A 21,892-nucleotide genomic window follows, 5' to 3' on the forward strand; every position below is an offset into this window, starting at 1 on the left:
TAATGTCATATTAACTTTCTGAGCGAGATTAGGTACCTAAATGAGATCAAGTCGCACATTTAGCTAAGAGACCTGACTTTCTTTCTAAAGAGCATGCCAAAAAGAGAGAGAGAAAAAGATATTCTCCCATGTTGCTGTTAATTCTTTGTAGGATATTTGCCCAACATATTCCAATCAATTATTTATAAAAATATTCATTAATAAACCACTAACAGAATTTTTAAACTTCTCAGCCAGGATTCTTGTTTTAAGCCTTTAAAATCGTCCTCATATTGATAGATTTGTCCACTACCCAGTCAGACATTAAGGAATGGCTAGCCACAGGTGAACATGCCTTATGCTTTTATTTGTAAACAAATTTCTTGCCGTAGGTACTACTAAAAATTAGGGAAAAAATGATTTTCTGGAAGCTCATGAAATATTTAGGGAAAGGTTTGCCTCCATGAAATGCATATTCTGCTTCTCCAAATGGTGACATAAATGGCATGCAGAAAATCTGAATTTTCTGAGCTGGTCTATGAATTTTTTTTTTTTTTTTTTTGCCTAATGTACGCTGTCTTTCAGACTTTCTCAGGCACATGAAACCATCTGTAAAATACTTTCCTGGGCCATGGAGGAGATTGCACTTGTTCCATTGTAGTAACATACAGTTCTTTCCAATTTTAAAACGTTAGACTGTAATTAAATACCTGTAAACAAATGAAAACGTGTCTAATTATGTTCTTCCTTTTTGATTGAGGATAAAAAGATGGTTTAGGATTTTAACTTTCAGTAGTTGGGGATCGGGTTGTCATTGTGTAACACTGTGAATAAATTTCAGATTACTGATATGCTTACATTAGTATTTACTCTGTTAATTCCACGTTATTATTTTAGCTACTTTGTCCTCATTTATTTTTGTCCTTGAGGCTACAGAAACAAGTAATAATTAGTCCAATTGTAGAACCAATGAACTGTGATTAAAGCTTCCATCCCCAGAAAACCATTCATTTTTTTTTTTTTAGGTGGCTCTATTTACATAAGAAAAGTTCAATTTTCACATAGTTCTATTTGCATGAAAGAGCTTTTTTTGCTCTAGGTAGCAGCAGTAAATGGCACAATGGTTTGCTTTTGTTTTACTTTGAATGCAAAGGGAATAATAAATGCGAATCGGAAGTAATAGAGAAAAATAGCTGTCTTTTCTGAAAATGCCTTGAGCTCTGTGCCAAAAACTGCTGGTGGCCAGGGCTGCTAATTGTGTCAGTCCTCGTGGATATAGATGTTTTCCTGGGCACACCAGCCACACAATAAGCCAGTAGATCTGAGTTTGACCCGCATGTTGTTATTGGGAGTCCTAGGTTTGTCACGGGCTCTCCACCACGCCGGGGTTATTAATCAAAGCTGACTCCCTGCTATTGATCAGACCTCAAATGGTTGGGTTCCATGCCACCCTGTTTATATATTGCTGTTTAATTTGCAGCCACCCTGCGTGCACTCTATCTAAGTGACAACGATTTTGAAATCCTGCCGCCAGATATTGGGAAGCTCACAAAGTTGCAGATAGTAAGTAATTTATCTAAATTCTTAGAAAATCAATTCACTTCTCCAGCCCTTGTAGGAATGGAATCAAGTCAATTTGAGCAGGAGTGAGGTTTGTTTTGCAGGAATAAACCACTACTCCTGATAGTGTTTCTTGTTTGTCCGCAGACACCTGTAAATAAATGGGAAGGATTGAGCGTGGGAAGAAAAGAGGGCGTGGAATAGAATGAGAGTCGCTGGGCAGCGGCACATTTTGATGTGAAATTGTTTTTGACAACGCCTTGTTTTTTCTTGCATGTAGCTCAGCCTCAGGGATAATGACCTGATCTCGCTGCCTAAGGAAATCGGAGAGCTCACGCAGCTCAAGGAACTCCACATTCAGGGGAACCGCCTGACTGTCCTGCCCCCAGAACTAGGTAAGGCTGCTGAGGAACGAACTGAGGTCTGGGTCTAATTAATACTAATGATCCTAATGTAGCAGTGCTGAGCAATCTCTCTCCTCCTCTTGGCAAAGACTCTCCACCTAGGCACCCAGTTCTGATCATTTTGTGACCGTTTGTCATTGATCAGAGTTCAGCTGTTACCTTTTTGACCTTCCTTCCTTCCTTCCGTGTTGTGCATCTGTTGTGTCCAGTGTCTCAGGGACTGCAGGTGACAGATGACTCAGTTCTTTGCATGACGTAGTAGAAAGAGCGTGGGATTGGCAGTAAAAGTCTCAGCCCTGGCTCCCCATTTACTAGCTGGGGAAGCTTTCTGGGTCCTGGTTGGGTTATTAGTAACTTTTATCAAAACATCACTCTTACTTTCAAAAAATTCCTTATTTATTTTTGCCCTTAGAAACTTTTACCAAATCATTAAAGTATTTGTTACCGCTGCTTGAAAATGCTTGAATGTGGTTCTCTTCTGATCCCATCGCCAGTGGGAACTGGTAAATGGGTTGTCGCTGGGAATTCCATGGTCCTGCTCTCTTGGTGGCCAAAACCCAGTTCTCCGCCTGGTCATTCCCATAGCCCAAGGTGGGCTGATGCCCCTGCCCCCTCCCATAAGTCACCTCCAAACCAGTGATTCTGTTCCAGTTTTGTCCTGCTGGGAAATTTCGTGAGGTCACTTCTCTTTTCCTCCTGCAGACTTTCTGTGTCCTCTGATTTCTTCCATCCTTTCAACTGCGTGGTTTTCTCCACTGCAATTTTTTTTGCTTGTCTGCTCCCAAATACTATAATTAAAAAAAAAAAAAAAAAAACACATTGAACCCACAGTTCCTTAAACAAGTCTGTGGCAGTTTTAAAGAGGCTAGTTATTAGTTATTATAAATTAAAATGCAAGCAGCACCAGGACGGAGGCGCTTTTCTGTTTGTTCCCTGCTAAGTCCCCGCGCTCACGTGTGTGCCGGGCACGTGGTAGGTGCGCAAAGAGCTTGTATTGGATGAATTAACAAAATGAAGGCTTTGAATAGTGAGATGTTACGCAGAGTGTGACTTGTGGCCAGTGTTACCCTGTAGGAAAACACGGATATGGAACTAATCCTATCGGCGCAGAGAGTCTGTCAGGCAGCACTAATCTCAAGGAGAAGCACTTGCATGATTTCATGGAGTGAATGTAAAAGTTGTGCCTCCACTTTTCCCATTTCCTTCAGCTCCTTTGTTGGTGTTAAAATGTTAAAGGGAAGGGGGACGTGGGGGGGGTGGCTATTTGATGATTTTTAAGGACTGAGGAGTAGCTCAGCACCTTCTCTTCACTGAGCACACAAATACTTTCCTTTTGCTTTGGGAGCAGGGTACAGGATCAAGAAAAGCTGTTTGCAAAAATTTTTTTGTTTTGTTTTATTTTTTGTTTGTTTGTTTTTTTAATTTTTTTGTTTTTTAGCGTCTCCAAGCAGCTGTATGCAAAAATTTTTAAGGCAGAAAAATTCTTGTTAAAGGAAAGGTTTTATATGGTGGTTGTTAACCATAAGTGTTAGCATTAGTAATTTGGGGGGAGCTTTTGCAGAATGTAAACACCCACACCCTCCCCAACCTACTGAGTCAAGATCTCCGTGAGTGAGATGAGTTCTTGCGTAATTTGTTAAAACCCACTGAATACTTCTGACATGCGTTCTTGGCTAGTGTGATTAGTAGAAACGAGAAAAATGAAGGTATATTTTGTTGTTTTATTTTATGTCAATTTTTAAGCAAAGAGGCAATGTAGGATATTATATTGAACAATTATTTTAACAGATAGCAATGTGAACCTAGTGAACCTAGGCATGCCTGCATGTATTTTAAAATCTTACTCATTTCACTATCCTATTTGAATACTGCATATTTGTCTGACATATCTCTTAACTCTCCGATAACAAATTTTATACATGTGTGTATGCGTGTGTGTGTATATATATTTTATTCAGAAGTAGGATTGAGGGAAAAGGTTTTAAATGGCTTGACTTTTGCTGGCTGTACCTAGAAAAGCTTAGTCTTAATCTCTGCCTCGTGGCAGTTTTTTCTAATTGCAGGTAGACAGTTAGTTGGAAATAAATGATAAACCTTTGAGAGTCTCTGTTACAAATCTAGATTCAGGATGAAGATAAATGTATTATTTATCTTTGAACGGTGATTTTTTAAAAATTAAGAATAATATAATAATAATATCGTAATAGCTATTGTAATAATATAGTAATAGCTATTGTAATAGCTAGTGTATATTAAGGCCTTGTGTGCAAGGTACTTTGATGAGTGTTTTTCCTGTAATAATGCCTATAATTGTACCACGACTTGAAAGCAGACTTTTGAGAGATGAGGAAACTGAGGCTCACAGAGGGTTGGTGACATGACATGTCTGTGGGGACATAGCCTGCGAGTCACAGAGGTGAGACTTGAACCTGACAGTTCTCCTCCAGGTCCACACTCTTGGTCACTCTGGGGTCCTCCTGCCACCTGTACACCAGTAAGAGGGATCTTAGACATGCGGTTTTCAATTCTGAACACAACGCCGGCCCACCCGTGCAGAATGGCAAGAGGACAGATGACACTATCAGGCGTCCTCCAAACTAAGGCCTGCGGGCCACATTCGGGCCGCCTAGCACATTTATCTGGCCTTCTGGGTGTTTTTGCCGCCGCTGCCTGTCCTGCTTAGCAGCCGACTCGTCCCGGGCCCACAGTGCGCACTCGCCTATGGTCTGAGGGACAGTGAACTAGTCCCTGTTTAAAAAGTCTGAGGACCCCTGCACTAGATGGTCAGTCGCATGGCGGGCTTTGCCGGTGCACAAGCAAGGCCAAGGTAGCACTTTGCAGGTTGCAGCTGCGATGGCCTCTGCAAAACGAATTGTCATGCTGCTGTTCCGTTCCAAGCCAGTGCTTTCTTTGTCCCTGTGGTTCTTTCCCCCCAGTAAACACGCACCAGGATAGGAATGGCTTCTGTTCGTCCGTGTACCCGATTCCAAAGGCGACCATCTGCAGGGTGCTTCTGCCTGGCTGCTGAGCAGTGCCGGGGCCTGGTGTACTCGAAGCTTATTAATAACCTCGGGCAGCACCCACTGGCCGCAGATTTGCTCCTGGGTGCATTTTGAAGTGTGGGTGATGATCTCTCCGCTGTGTATTTATTTTTTGCATATACGAATGTACAAGATACGTGCTTTTGAGATTTCCGTGAAATTTCCTTTCAGACTAAATCCAGAATTTATTAACTTGAAACCTTGTTGGTACAAGCATTTCAGCCAGTCAGGGGACTCCAGATGAGGTCTGGCTTGTCAGATCTAAGAACACGGAGGGTCGCAGTAAAAGCCTGGTTGGAGTTTTAATACGTGATTGTAGTACTTCCCTGTTGTTTTATGTTCTTGAATAAATTACTGGTTCTTAAACAGCACTTGCTATCACAGTAGTCCCTGTACCTATAGAAAATGAGATGTAAGTTGGGTCTGTCACTCACCCATTCCTTTATCCGTTGATTCATTCAGATATTTATTAAGTTCCTATTTTAAGCCAGGTCTGCAGTGCAAGAACTTACTTTTCCAATAAAGTAGAATTTACTTCTTTATTGTTTATTGAGCAACTGTTTATTGAGTCCCTGTGTCATGTATTTGCTAGGGATTCTGATGAGAGACACCCTTGTGGAGCTGACATCTTAGTGGTGATGACAAGAGAGAAAAAGAATCAGTGAGAATGAATGACAATGGGACGTTTAAAGGTCTAGGAGAAACTTAAGCGTGGAAGGGCGTGCCAGGCTGGGGGAGGGGTGATCACAGGACACACCTTACTGGTAAGATGATGCCTGTCAGTCACCTCACAGAGGGAGGGAGCTGTCCTGGCAGAGGAGATGGCACCTGCAAAGGTCCTGGGGATGGGAACAGCAAGAAGGCTAGTGTAGCTGGAAGAGTGAGCAAGAGAGAGAGTTCTAAACGCTGAGCTTAGGTAGGAAGTGGGGAGTGGTTCGCATGGGAACTTTTGGAGTCTTGTCCCAACTTTGCTTTTACTCTGAGTGACACGGACTCCCCATAGATGCTCCCGTCCCGGTCACCACAGCGTGTGCATTTGTTACCTTACATGGGAAAAGGGACTTTGCAGATGTGAAATGTTTTTGCATGGTTCTCTTTCCTGAAGGTTCCACGGTTTCCATGACTTGTTCTTAATGGAGTCATTTCTGGTTTCTTGGCTTCTAGACATTGAGGGGACCCCCACACCCCTTCAGTATGTGTCACCCAAATAATTGCCCTTGGAGAAGAGAAGAAAATCCCATTGGTCAGCTAGGTGTGCAGCAAAGCTGAGTGTTTGGGACGTCAGAACCTTATCTGCACCAATCTAAGCAGCCTGCAGGGCCACACACACCTGGGTGCCTGGCTTGGTGTCCTGCTCTGTGTGCTGGTAATCGTTACTGTTTTTACTCCAGGAACCAAGAGAAGCATATGTGTTCATTCTAGCACACTTGTGAAGTGTGGAAGCAAATGTCAGTCCCATTCAGAGAGTAAGTGATGTCGTGAAATGAGAATTTCCTCCCATTTGTGTTCTCCAGGATGAACAGAATTAAGAAAGAGCAGCTAGGCCAGTCTAAGATCTTTTCTCGTGTATCTGTTAATCCTTTTCCTGTGGACAATGACTAACCAAAGAAAGATCCTTTCTTTACTGAGGTGGGCAGGAAGGAAATCCAGCGTTCTTTGGCCAATTAAGTCACTGATTCTGAGTGTCTTGTTTATCTTCTCTCATGGTAACGTCACTCTGTCAGTTGCTTCCCAGTTATTTTGCCCAGAGGTTTAAAACATGTTTTTAATGCAAACAGTAGAGTAGAGAGGTTAATTGTTTGTCTCTCCATACCTAGGCTCTAGTTCAAATCTCACTGTTCCAGTTCGTTGTTCTGTGACTTTGGACAAGTTGTTTTTGCCTTCTGTGCCTGGTATAAAATGAAGATGAAAACAGCCCCCACCTGTAGCGTCATCGTGAGGATTAAAAGGATAATGCACGTAAAGAATTGGTGTCAGGAATGAGCACAGCTGCTCAGTAAATGTTAGGTAGAGAGAGAGAGAGACAGAGACAGAGACACGCATGCGCGGTTGTGGGGGAGGATTTCTATACTGTTAAACCTTGACTATTTAGAGGCCAGTTTTTCTGAAACCTGAGCTCTTCTGAACCAGTCTGAGCACAGAGGTCACCCCCACCCCACCCTTTTGATGGGGAAGAGGCACTGAGTTGCTGAGAACCGAGAGAGAAAGAATGACAGGGTAGATCCACACGCCAGAGTCTCACCGCACGCAGTGTGAGGGGTCGCTGTAGCCTGTGGATAAAAGAAAAGCTTTGCATCACATCATCCTCATGTGAAAACTGAGTCGCATAGGAAGTGTCAGAAGAGAAGAGCAAGGATAAAAGAGGGGGGAGAAGAGACTGAAGCTCAAATGAGGGAGGCTGCACGTGGCTGTACTCAGGCAAGGCGAGAGATGCAGCAGGAAGGTGCTCTGGGAGTCACCCCCTCCCACTGGCTTCCTAATAAAAGTCAAGTGATTGTCCACGTGTCTGCCCTTCTTGTGAGTTTCACATGAAGGCTGAAAGCAGGTCACCTGATTCTTCTACTTAGAAAGCTCTGTGGCTGGCTCTTTGGTTGGGCCATTGCTTGCTTGGTTGCTTCATTCATCTATTCATCCATTCATCCATCCATTCATTCACTTCTTTCTTTCTTTTTGATATCCTTTGTGTGAGTATTGTCCTCAATCAGTGTGGAATACTTTGTAGCACTTGCATAAACTGATTGGACTCACTTCTTCCCATGTTAACATCTACCACTCTGCAGGTGGCAACACTGTTTTCCAATTGTTTCATTTCTCACTGTCTCGTGCTACCTTCCGTGACAGTGCTCATTTCATAGTGACGATTTCTTTCCAGAGTGTAAAAGTCTGTTCTGGAGTTGGGGGAGCTACTTTAGCTGTCATGTGAAATCTTTTAATTCTTGCCTTGAGAAAGGATGTAATGCAGTTATTAACCAAATGTAGAATAGTCAGATTCAAAAGATATAATCAGCAAGTTTCTTATCTTTCTTTCTTTCTTTTTTTTTTTCCCCTCAGTCTAGGATCTCCATCCTGGGTAATTACCTGCCCTAACCCGACACAGCTTTATATTGTTATCAGAATTGGTCTTCTCTGCCTAAATCCTGTTACTGTGAAAAGTAGAGCTAGCTTAATAGATAGAGCAGTAAGTGACAGGGACTTTGTGGAATTGTAAACTGTGCCGCTTGTACATGTACAAAATTGAATTTATCCATTGATCACTAACAGTTTTGAGATTAATTTTAAGCTTGATAGAATTATATAAATGCCTTAGGGTTTATGTCGAATATCATAATTGCCAGAATAGTTTCATGCATTTAATCTCAGTTCTGTAATGTAGCCAAGGAGAACTCTCTGGCCTCTTTTTAAAGGTAATGGAACCGAGGGACAATGTGACTTGCCTAAATCTACATTACTGTCATGACTTATTTATTGAAAGAATCCAAAGTTCAGATCTTTTGACTTCAATAATAAGTATCCCTCCCAATGGTATACCCATGAGTGTATCCATACTGAGCCAGTAAAAAGGCATAGAAGTTGTCATTAGATGACAGATTGCAGTGATTCCAAATATATGCCTTAATTTTATTTGAAAAATAAAGAAAATGTAGGGAACAGAATATTTGTACTCAACTTTGAATTTTCACCTGGCTTTTATTTCCTGTTCTTACATTTTATTTCTGTGTTAATATTTCTTTTGCCATACTTCACACACAAAAAATCATATATCATATCCTTTGATTCCTGTGGTCTTAGTTGATAATCAAAAATGACTCCCGTCAAGTTTCCTACGTGATACTTTTTAACAAGTTCCATTTTATATATTCTATTTCAGTGAATCTCTTGCCCCAGAAAATGCTTTAAGCATGGATTTTTAAAATGCTAAGTGAATTATATTTCTACCTGGTAAGTTATTGCCTTAAAAGGGTGTGGGAAGTTGCAACACATAAAATGTTTCCGTTCCATAGTGTAAATTTCAGGAAGCCCAATGTCAGGTTCAGTGTGATTGAACATGTGCATCAATCTGTGTTAACTTAGCCAGCTGGTAAAGCCCGCCACTGTTTGCAGTGGACTGCCTTTGATTTAATAGGACACTAAATGTATTTTTGCCCTGGGAGAAATGCCGGCAGTACTGAGATTCCAGATTTAATTTTTTTTTATTCCGGAGGCATGTCTGTAAATACAGTTGTTATCACCCGAATACATATATAATATCTTACATTTATGTAGCATCTCCCTTTAAAGCATCTCCTATATATTATAATATTCCTGTTAAAAAAAAAAAAAGGCAGTGTTATTTTGAGTCAGACCCGAAGGGTGTTACAGGCCTTGTCATAACATCATGGATCAGCCTTTCTTGTTTATGTTTATTTAGGCCTTTCCAGAACGGTGAGTGAGTATTAATTTCATAAGTTGACTACCTTCTGCATGAGGCATCTAATTGTGTCTTCTGTAATTCTCTTAAGTTTTGGGCTGTAGCCTGTATCCCAATATTAGTAAATAAGGCCGTGCATGCTCCTTCTCTGTATGTGTTTAGTGATTTTAATATGCCTTAGTACTATTACTATCTCTGTTGTCTTTTATATTTACTGTTTTTAAAAGAATGGCTCTTCTCCTTATATAGCTTCTGTCTAATCTTCCGTATTATATCAGATTCTGATGTGTTTTTTTTTTATATAGTATATTCTTGTAACTGGTTGGGGACCAGTGGTAAATTAAACATACATAGTCCCTGCCCTGATGAAGGAAATCTGTGAAAGAAAGAAACAATTAAATAGTTAAACATCACAAACCGGAAACCACAGCTAATACCCAAAGCTGCTAGGGTGTAAGCTCCGCAGAGACATTGGTCTAAGCCACCCTCTTCTCTCACCTTGCTGGCTACAAGAGCCTCCTAAGTGGTTTCCTGCTTCCTGCTTTGTTCTGGCCAATCTGTTCTTCACACAGTGGTCAAGGTGATCCTATAGAATCACAAACTGGATTTTATCCCTTTGCTCATTAGAGTTCTTTAATGGGCCCTATGAAGCTTTAAGACTTGGAATGGCCTGGCTGCCATATTTTTCATGCTATTTCCCCCTTCCCTACCCCCACTCTAAGGACTGCTCTCGACAGCCTCCCGTTGCTGTTCTATGATCTTTGTTCTCTCCTTGGAATTTTCAACTCCTGTGTATTTGCATCGTGCCTTTAGGTAGCCACTTACATGTTTTTTCCTCAAATGAGCTCTTTCCTGACCATTCTCTAGCCCAACATTCCCCTTCCAGTATTTTTTTTTTTTTTACCATGGCATTTGTTTTTGTTGTTTTCATGCATAGCACTTTTATTCAACAAAAGATTTGTTTAGCACAAACTACGTGCTAAACATGCACCATTCTAAGTCCCTTAGCAGATAGTAGGAAAAAAAAAAAGAAAAACATCTCTGCCAACTCAAATTAATGTTTATGTATGATATGACATAAATTTTATTCTATGTAAATAATACCTTCACCATTTCTAGACAAGAATTTCCTTCTATTGAATTGCTTTGGTGCCTTAGTTAAAAACCAATTTATTATATAAGTGTATTTCTGGAGTATATATTATTAATGTTTCATTGTTCTGCCTTTATAGCAGTACCACACTGTTTTGATTACTATATCTTCAAAAGAAAGTCTTGAAATCATGTAGCGTAAGTCCTCTAACTTTTTCAAGATTGTTTTGGCTATTCTATATCCTTGGCATATACATAAAAATTTTAGAATCAGCCTGCTAGGATTTTATTTGATTTGACTGAATTGACAGATCAATTAGAGAATTAGCATTTATGTTAACAACAGTGAGTCTTCCAATCTGTAGCATGGTATATATCTCTATTTATTAGAATTATAAGATTTTTTTTGATAAATTGACTTGATTCCTATGGCTTAAAAGGTCCAGGGGGGTGGGGAACCTGTGGCCTCGTGGCCACATGTGGCCTTCTAGATCCTTGAGAGCAGCTTTTTGACAGAATCCACATTTTACAGAACAAATCCTAAGGATTTGTGGGCTTAGGCAGTGGTCTTGTTTGTGGAGCGGTTTGTCATGAAAGGGTGTGAATTTTGTCAAATGACTTCTCTGCATCTATTGAGGCACTCATGGGGCTTTTTGTTTTTGTATTTTCTTTTTTATATATTTCTCAATTTGATTTGCTGGTATTTTACTTGAATTTTTTCCACTTTGTTCATGAAGGATAGTAGTCTGTAGTTTTCTTCTTGTCTTACGGTATCTTTGTATGGTTTTTGTATCAGGAATGTCCTGGTTTCATAAAATGAGTAACATTTGATACTTTTTCTTCCTTAAATATTTGGAAAAATTCATTAGCGAAGTTATCTGGGTCTTGAGTTTTCTTTGTGGGAAAGTTTTGAATTACGGATTCATTTTTTTTAGTAGATATAAGGCTCTTAAGGTTTTCAGGTTCTTCTCGTGTCAGTTAGTAATTCACATTTCTTGGAAATTCTGTGTATTCTAAGTTGGTATGTAGCATCTATAATGATGCCTCCATTTTTATTTGTGATAATGATAATTTGTGTTTCCCCAGTTTTTCCCCCCTTTGATTGGTCTAGCAAGGACTTTATCAATTGTGTTACTCTTCTCCAAAGAACTGGCGTTGTAATTTCATTGAGTTCATTCTTTGTTTTGTATTTCATTGATTTCCTTTGCTCTGCTCACTTTGAGTGCAGTTAGCTCTATTTTTTTTTTTTTTAGCTGCTTTAGGTGAAAGCTTAGATTGTTGATTTTTAATCTTTTTTTAATATAAGCATTTAGAAATATAAATTTTCTCTAAGCATTGTTTTAGCAACATCCCACACATTCTGTGTTTCCATTATCATTCAGCTTAAAATATTTTCCAGCTTCTCTTGAAATTTCTTCTTTGGCCTGTTCATTTAGGAATTAAGAAATGTTTTGTTTTCTAGTATTTTAGGGATTTCCACATCTTTTTGTTACTGAATTCTTATTTAAATTACATTGTGATCCCAATCTGTGTGGTTCTTATCCTTCAAAATGTATTGACTTGTTTTATAGCCCAGCATATTGTCTATGTTTTACATGTTTGCTTGAAAATATTATGAGCCCTACCAGTGCTCTGTTAGTGTCAGGTCGAATTGGTTAACAGGTTATAACCTCCACTGATAATCATTATAATTTTTTTCATAGGTCACTTATCTTAAACAAAGGAGAAAAATCTTTAATATTTGCTGAAATACTTACCATCTCTGATATTCTTTTCTTTCATGATGCAGATATGACATCTGGTATCATTTATCTTCATCCTGAAGAAATTTTTTTTATTTTACTGAATTTTTTGCATATTTCTTATAGTGTTTTTGTTTTTTTTTGTGTCACAAATTCACCTTTTCTTCATCTGAAGTATTTTTATTTTGCTTTTATTTTTTGAAGGATGTTTTTTTGCCATAGGATATAAAACTTTAGGTTGACAATCTTGGTAATTTTTTTTCCACCTTCCTATTGTCGCTGGTTTGCATTATTTTGATGTCATTCTTATTGTTCCCTGTATGTACTGTGTCTATTTTTCTATGACCACTTTTGAATTTTTCTGTTATTGGGTTTCAGGAATTTCATAAGCAGAATGGCCTTTCGTCCTTGAGAGTTTTATGGAGTTTATTTGTTTATAATATTCATCAAATTTGGCGAACTTTCAGCCATCGTTTCTTGAATGACTGGTTGATAATTTTCAGTCATTTTTTAATTGTTTGATTGATGGACTGATTTCCTATCTCTCTCTGTTCTCCTAAAACTCAGATGGCACCTATGATCTCTTGATATCTTCCACAGGTCACTTGCACAGAACCTTTTGTTTTATCTGTTTTGTTTCTTTCCAGCATCTTTCCCCACCTCCTTTTTGCTTCATTTCAGATAGTTTCTTTCACCCTGTCTTTATGTTCACCGATATTTTGTTCTGTGATGTCTAATCTAATAAGCTTATTTAGTGAAATTTTTATTTCAGACCTTGAATTTTTTAATTCAAGTATATTGCATATAGTTCTTTTTATAATTTCATTTCTCTAAATTCCTATTCCTTATTATGTTCATATTTTCTTTTAAATCCTTATACATAACTGTTTTAATTTTGTTTTGGTCTGCTGATGCAATTTCTGATTCTGTTTTCATTAACTGATTTCTCTGCCTGTCTAGTATTTTTTCACTATTTCATGAACATTATGAATAGGATGCTTTTGAGTATATGAATTTTGTTGTCTTCCTTTCATAGGCTGTTGAGTTTCATTCTAACAAGTAGGTAATTTATTTGTGACCAGCTTGATTCCTTCAAGGCTTGTTTTTAATGTTTGTTAGGATTAGTCATTCCTGTCTTTCCTCCTAACCTAGATTAACCCTATTCCTGAGACTTCTAGTATCTTTGCATAGGACCAGAATGTTCTATAACATCTCTCCTCTCTGGTAGATCAGAATGTGAATGTTTTCTAGTCCTGGGAAAACTCCAGTAATTTTTTATCTTGTATCTCCCCTATAGATGGTCTTTCTCGGGTAGATTTTGTTTTGTTCTGTTTTTCCCCTCCTTGAGGAGTCTTGCTGTGGGCATTGTAGTTATTATTCAGGCAAAGACTCATGGAAACCCCTGTGCAGTTTTTTTAGGGGGTTCTCTCCATCGTTCCTTTTTTTCTACTACCTTGCCTCACAAATTCAATCTCTCTCCATAACTTCAAACCCTGATTTCTGTCAGCTCAGCAACACAACTGTATTGTTTGATCTCTCACTTCCTGCACAGCTGTCTGGAAATGCTTCTGAGACAAAATCAGGGTGAATATGGGGGGTTCCCTACTTTTATTTCCCTTCTCTTAAGGGTCACAGTCCTGTGCTACCTCTTGCCCAGTATCTAGAAGCAGTTATATGTTTTGTCTAGTTACCTCCTCATGCCTGGAAGCAGAAGTCTGGATTAATTTTTAATAATTGCCACTACAGACAAGTGTAATACAGTTATTATTCTGCCTCTTTCTTACCCATTTTCATATGCTCAAGAGGTTGTTTTTACTTGTTTTATCATCTGAACCTTACACTCACTGGCTGGGTTCCATAACAGGCATAGAAGTATTACGATTCAGGCTGAGAGTGATGGCTCATGCCTGTAATCCTAGCACTCTGGGAGGCCGAGGTGGGTGGATCGCTCAACGTCAGGAGTTCAAGACCAGCCTGAGCAAAAGCGAGACCCTGCCTCTGCTAAAAAATAGAAAGAAATTATCTGGACAACTAAAAACATGTGTGTGTCTGTATGTGTGTGTGTATGTATGTGTATATGTATGTATGTACGTGTGTGTGTGTGTGTGTATAAAATTAGCCAGACATGGTAGCGCATGCCTGTAGTCCCAGCTACTCGGGAGGCTGAGGCAGAAGGATTGCTTGAGCCCAGGAGTTTGAGGTTGCTGTGAGCTAGGCTGACGCACAGCACTCTAGCTGGGGCAAGAGAACCAGACTCTGTCTCTCAAAAAAATAAATAAGTATTACAATTCATATCATCTTCCATATTACTCATATATATTCTTTAAGACAATTTTCACTTTTATTCTTGATATTACCAAGTTTTTAGCCCTGGGAAGAATCTCTTGGTCTTTATTGCTTTTTCAGTATCTGTTAATCCACAGTTATAGCTAAGACCGACTGCATTAGTTTGCTAGGACTGTCATAAAAAAAAAAAACAAAAACCGCAGATTCAGTGGCTTACACAGCAGAAGTTTATTTTTTCAGTTGTGGAGGTTAGAAGTCCAATATCAAGATTATCTGCAGGATTGGTTTCTTCTGGGGGCTCTAGGGAAGGATCTGTTCCAGAACTATCTCCTGGGCTTGTTGGATCACCTCAGTAACATCCTGTCTCCAGATACAGTCACATTCTAAGACATTGGGGATTGGTACACGGTTCCGCCCATAACTCAACCATTTCTTACATTTCTTACCTTTTATTAATAAACTTGATGTCCCTTGGTATTGTTTCATTGTGCATGTGCGTATTTATGGGTCATCATTCCTTTTCATTATTGCAACAATAGGTCAAATTCCTTGTAATCTTCTCAAGAATCATTGACCCCTTGACCAAGTGAAACCTGTAGAGCTACTCCCTCCAAAATATATATTTTTCACATACGAAGTTTTACATATAATTTGGGGAATGTTAAGATGCCCTCAAATCCACCCATGGGTCCTTTAGTATAGAATTCACACCCCAAATATTCCTACTTTTAACCCTTTATTCTAGATTCCATTAGGTGACTTGTTAAAAGGGTGTCATTTGTGTCTATCTCCCTGATTTTCCTCTGAATCCCATGCACATAAAGAACACGGACTGAGGCTAGGAGACCTGCATGGGTTGTGCATGAAGTTACTGCTACAGAAAGAGAAAAGCAATACGGCACTCAGTCAGTCTGTTCTCTTTAAAATCGAGTTCATAGGGTCTAGTGGTAGATGGTCACATATTAAACTTTACAGGAATGTTGGCTCCTTTTCTCCCTTGCCTTTAAAAGGTTATGTGCTACAATGTGAGACAAATAAATCATGATTCACTACGACAGTGTGGCAGTCAGTTATATAAATTGCCAGTGAAACACTAAATCTGTCACTTTGTGTGTTCTGACCATTTAACAATTGGAATAGCATTGGAAGAGGGCTGACTGGATTTAAAAAAACGGATACAGTGGCAGATGCAATTAACAAGATCAATGGTTAGTGTTAAAGGTTCATTGTTTGATCGTTTCGGGTGACCCAAGTAAAAGCGATTGCTATCCAAAAGACTTCGCGAGCTCTAATTTGCTGTACAGGAACGCAGGGAAGTGAGTTGCTCCACTTTAAAACATCTTGGGAAATGTTATTTCTCAACTTACCTGTTCTAGGACAGTGACCAAAAGATCAAGCTTGTTCTTCTCATGCATGCTTTTAATTGAGAATCCAGAACTGTTGCTCACCCGTTTAACTGTTTATCTACTTTTTTAACAGAAATGTTCTGGTATGTGTTTATATCCTTCATAACAGTTCTTTGAACCCAAATTTGTTACAACTAACTATTTCTTCAGCCTATCAGATTTTTCACCGTTAAATCATAACCTTTGGAGACTATGTGAACTGTAGCAAGCACCACTTTGAATAACATTGGGTTTTCTGTTTTAATAAGATTTTTATAACTTTACATTTCATTACTTTACATTGATCAGTTTTTATGAATGAATGAAATTAAAAATGTGTTTGTAACAATGATGATGGTAGCAATGCGAACAATAGCTTCCATCCATGATTGCTTCTCTCCTATAAATAAGACAGCTTATCTTACTTTAAGTTATTCCTATGAGGTGGAGTTACTTTCCTTCCCCCATTTTACAGATGAGGAAACTGAGGTTTAGAGAGGGCAGCTTGTCATCAAGATCAGACAGGTGGACTCTATATCTGTCAGATTCCATGCTTTTAACCATCACTTGCATTCTGTCGAAGTGGTTAGGAACTTATTAAATATTTATTTAATTATTATTATCTAATCTTTCTAGGCCTTGTGAAAGATAGAAAAGGTATGATGCAGTTCTGTTTTCCAACAGAGCTAATAACCTAGTGAAACCTGAAGAACAGTCAAGGAACTGCTAAATCCAGGCACCAAGTGTATATTAATTTTAATAGGAGGACAGCCTGGGTGGAGGCCGTCATGGCATGCCGTAGTCTGAAAAGGCTTCAGCAATGTCTTAGGGTACTATGACAAAAATACTAAGACTGGGTGACTTAACAGAAATTTATGTCTCTCTCTCTGTTCTGGAGGCTGGGAAATCTAAGATCAAGGTACTAGCTAATTCAGTTCCTGGTGAGGCCTCTCTTTCTAGTTTGCAGGTGACACTTGTATCATCACATGGCAGAGAGATCACCTCTTTTGTGTCTCTTCTTAAAAGAGCACTGATCCCATTCATGAGGGCTTCACTCCCATGACCTAATTACCTTCCAAAAGCTCCACCTCCAAATACCATCACATTAGCAGTTTGAGCTTCAAATATGAATTTTGGTGCAAGGGTTGGGGGCACAAACATTCAGTCCGTAGCAAGTAGAAATGAGACTTGATCTGGCCCTTATCAGAAGCAACAGTAAGAAAAGAAAAAACACAAAGAAGCAATGGTATGTATTAAATTTCGTGACTTTAAATACATTGGCTCTGTTATTAGGCTGTGGTCCCCATCTCCCGTTGTATCTTTGCTGAGCCCTCATCAGAGCTTCTGCCTTTCATTCTGTGACTGGTTGGATGATGTCGAGGCATCACCTTGGTGGCTTCTCACATCTGACATGCTACTAGGGTTTGTTCACAGCGTGGTCTCCTCGATGGACCACCTGAGGTCCAAGCCCAGGTGCACAAGCACTTTCCAAGCCTCTGTGTCCTTACATTGGCTAATGTTCCATTGCCCAAAGCAAGTCACACGCCTGAGCCCACAGTCAGTGTGGAAGGAAACTCCCAGGGTGGTGGGAGGTGCAGAGGAGATGGTGTGGGATTGTCACAGCCATTTTTGCTAACAGTCTTTGACATAAACATTGAAATCAAATCCGTAAAATAGAAAAACAACCCCCTAACTCATCTACACCTTAACTTACATCTACATCTTAACTTTTGTGAGTCATAGTTATCTTTATGGCATGGACACCACAGGGAGATTCAGTGTAATAGAAGAAAGCCCATTTTGGGCCTTTTAATAAAAGCCATTATAATAGGGCTAAGGTGATATCTCATTGTGGTTTTAATTTGCATTTCTCTGATGATCAGTAATACTGAGCATTTTTTTGTATGTTTATTGGCCATTTGTCTCTCCCCTTTTGAAAAGCTTCTGTTCATGTCTTTTGCCCACTTTGTGAAGGGATTGTCTATTTTTTCTTGCTGATTTGTTTGAGTTCTTTGCAGATTCTGGTTATTAGCCCTTTATGGAATATTTAGTTTGTGCATGTTTTCTTTCGTTCTGTAGGTTGTCTATTTGCTTTGTTGATTGTTTCCCTAGCTGTGCAGAAGCTTTTTAATTTAATCCCATTTATTTATTTTTGTTGTTGCTGTGATTGCCATTGGGGTCTTATTTATTCATAAATTCTTTGCCTAGGCCAATATCTAAACGAATTTTTCCTACATTTTCCTCTAGAATGCTTATGTTTTCATGCCTTACCTTTAAGTCATTTATTCATCTTGAATTAATTTTGTGAGTGGGGAGAGATTGGGGTCCTTTTTCATTTTTCTGCATGTGGCTATCCAATTTTCCAGCACCATTTATTGAATAGGACTTCTTTTCCCCGGTGTACATTGTTGTCTGCTTTGTCAAAGATCAGTTGACAGTAGGTAGGTGGTTTTATATTGGGGTTCTCTGTTTTGTTTGTGTCTCTGTGTTTTTAACAATACCATGTTGTTTTGGTTACTATAGCTTTGTAGTATAGTTTGAAGTCTGGTAATATGATGCTTGCAGATTTGTTCTTTATGCTTAAGATTGCTTTGGCTATTCAGGCTCTTTTCTGATTCCAAAAGATCATAGAATTATTTTTTTCTAGGTCTGCGAAGTATGAGATCAGTATTTTGATGAGGATTGCATTGAAGTTTTAAATCACTTTGGGTACTATAGACATTTTAACAACATTGCTTCTGCCAGTCCCTGAGCATGATGTGTTTTTCCAATTTGTTTGTGACCTCTGCAATTTCTTGGATCTGTCATGGAAGTGTATTTTTGTTTTAGTAATATCACTAATAATGTTTTAAAGCCTCCTGTAAGAATCAAAACATATTTTATTTCATTGTAAATTTTCCATGCCAAGATAAAAATGTATTATTCTACTCTCACTTTATATAACAAGAGGCAACAAGTTTTATAGACATTTTATGACTCATATAATATTTTGAGGCCTTGAAAAGTTTACCAAGCTCAAGGAGGTGACATCATGGATAGCTGAAAGAGCTCATGGAGATTAGCACTCAGAATATTTTTTCATAGTGTGTATGAGTTTCCTATTGCTGCTATAACAGGTGACCACACACTTAGTGGCTTGAAACAACACCAATTTATTCTTTTATAGTTCTGGAGGTCAAAAGTCCAAGATCAGTTTCACCGAGTTAGAGTCCAAATGTCAATCAGGTTGATTCCTTTAGGTCAGGGGTCCTCAGACTTTTTAAACGGGGGGCCAGTTCACTGTCCCTGAGACTGCTGGAGGGCTGGACTATAGTTTAAAAAAACACTGTGAACAAATTCCTGTGCACACTGCACATCTTATTTTGAAGTAAAAAAACAAACAGGCAAAAACACCCACGTGTGGCCCGCGGGCCATAGTTTGAGGACGCCTGCATTAGGTGGTTCTAGGGCAGAACTCAGCTTCTTTGCATTTTTCAGCTTCTAATGGTTGCCTGCGTTCCTTCGCTTGTGGCTCTTCCCTCCATCCTCAGAACCCCTCACATCACCCTGCTCCATCCTCACGTTGCCTGCTCTTCTCCCTCTGCTTCCTCCCCCATCCCTTGTATAAGAACCACTGTAATCATTAATAGATCTGGCTCATCCACATAATCTCCCCACCTTGAGATCCTTAGCTTAATCACATCTGCAGAGTCCTTTTTGCCTTATAAGCTGACATGAACAGGTTCCAGGGATTGAAACACAAATACATTTGGGGGGCTGGGGCCATTATTCAGCCTACCGCGTATAGCGATGTACGTCTAAGCCTCGTAATTCAGGAGCATTTGTGGAAATGATTACTTTCCCCCACTTCGTGGCGGGTCCCCATGTCCTCCAGATGAGCTGTCTGGTCTGTGGGGGACTGAGTAACTTCCGCATGCTCATTCCACTGGGATGGGATCTGGGTTTGATGAAGAGTGTAGGTGTATTCACGGCCGATTTTCATTATTCATATTGGGGAGGAACAGAGTTTATATTGCTTGCCTCCCTCATTCTATATATTGATATTATGATTAATAGCTTTTGACACAAAACTATTTTGAAAGATGAGCCTTCCGTGACGTATGTTGACAGCAGCCGTGTCATGCTTTTAGCTGTCGCAACAGGAGTAGGTTACAGGGACTAATAGCTCACTCTCCTGTACCCGAGTTATCAGCCAGAGATGTCATGTCCAGAAATACCACGCAAATGTCACCCACCCAATCTCTTTAAAATAAATCTCATTCAGAGGCTTTGGAATCCTCCTTCCTTGCAGTTTTGAAATATAAAATTTGTTGGAGACAGGGAGCCCTGAGTTGTTTCTTTCTTTCTCAGAGATGCCAGATGGATGTTGAATGAAGTCCAGTTTTGAGTTTTTTCTGCAGATAATTTTCTAAGTGTGTGGTGGTGTTTTGGATTCTTATCAGCGTGTTCTCCCTCCTCCAGTCCCCCACAGCCGCCCACAGCCTAGCAGCAGCGTGGTTGCCTTGGTACCTGTTCCTGCAGGATGTCGGCAGTGAAACTCGGTTGTCTAAATAGCACGACTTGTCATCTAAAAGTAGAAGTCATTAGCACGACGCTGCTTGGCTAGTGGTGTCTCGAATACTGTTTTAACATTTTTCTTATTTTATCACTTGACTGTTAATGTTTACTCATGTCACCACTGGAGATTTTTCAGGGCCTAGTTCACAGCATGGATCCGGAGTGAAAAATACGCAGCGTTTTTTTCCTAAGAGACTCCTCAAACTTGGACCAAAAACAGTGGCCCGGGTTGGACATTTTATATGTTAGAGATGCAAACTTTGAAATTCTAGCTCCATGCCTGCCTTGCACGATCAGCACTAGCTGCATGTGTGGCGACAGTCCACAACCGAGCAGCCTTCTAAGGCAGATGAAGTATCCCTGCCGGCTTCTGTCTGAACTTTCATTGGCCTTCTTTGTGATTGTCAGTTTGCCCAAAGCACGTATCCATCCCAGAAAAGGTAGGCAGTTTGTTTTTAAGTTTGACATAAAAGTTACATTGGGTCCTTTGGAAGGATATGTATCTTGTTTTCTTCGATTCAAGTTATCCGCTCCATGTAATTATAACAACAGATGCAGCCAGGCGGAACGTTGTCGCTCTGTCTGCCCAGGTGAGTTGACTCTAAAGTCAACGACCGCTGTCACTGCAGGTAGGAGGGGGAGGTGACATCCTGGTCCTTCGATGGTGGACATCTCAGCAGAAACCACCAACTTGGCAGCTCGTGTGGGGAGGGATGCACGTTAATTAGTTCTTTGCAACTCTTCCCTCATTAGTTCCAGGTCCATTGTTAGAGAAAATGTTCTGGAGTTCAGAGTGTTGGTTTTGATAATGGGAACACAAGTTTAGTCATCAGAGTGTGTCATCTTGTTTGTAAAACAGTCAAATCATATGCAATTCCTGCGTGATAGAGCCTGTTTGGTCATTAAGGAACTCGATCTTCCTTGAACCTAGTGACTCACTTCATCCTGTGGATACTAGATAAGGAAGTCTTGTTTTTAGGTACGTTAAATATTGTAGATTTTTTTTTTTAACTGGAGGAGGAAAAGTGGTGGACAAAAGGGAATGAGACCATTTTTTATACCAACTAGTTCGATTTGGGGGGGGGAAAGATTATGTTGCTGTCAGAAAATAATTTATATTTATTATTTTAAACAACTAAAACATTCAGAAAGATAAAAAAAAAATTCACTCCCAAATCCCATAACCTTGAAATAACAATTAATATGCTTTGGTGACCATCATTAGAGATTAAGTCCTTGTCCCAGAGAGAAAGGTGGATGAAGAGGTCAAAAAGTAACTATATTGACAAATAAACATAATATTATTTAAATATGAGAAAGGAAAATCAAAAGAAGAAATTACTGAAATTTGACTCCTTGAGCCTGAGAATGTTAAGATATTAATTCTTTAAAGATTACTTTAAAGTAAAAATAAAAATTATGGACAACATTGAGAAGC

At 39.4% G+C, this 21,892-nt stretch overlaps 1 protein-coding gene across 1 annotated transcript in view; it reads left to right on the top strand.

Annotated features, from left to right (window-relative positions):
* Nucleotides 1–21,892, top strand: part of RSU1 (Ras suppressor protein 1) — a 178,910-nt gene that overhangs the window by 49,254 nt on the left and 107,764 nt on the right. Inside the window, exons 6-7 of the mRNA XM_012753773.3 lie at nt 1,460–1,542; nt 1,820–1,934. Of these exons, the coding sequence (XP_012609227.1) occupies nt 1,460–1,542; nt 1,820–1,934 (198 nt within the window). The remainder of the gene's footprint in view (nt 1–1,459; nt 1,543–1,819; nt 1,935–21,892) is intronic.

This window comes from Microcebus murinus, chromosome 25 (assembly GCF_040939455.1).
Source record: "Microcebus murinus isolate Inina chromosome 25, M.murinus_Inina_mat1.0, whole genome shotgun sequence".
Classification (NCBI taxonomy): Eukaryota; Metazoa; Chordata; class Mammalia; order Primates; family Cheirogaleidae; genus Microcebus; species Microcebus murinus.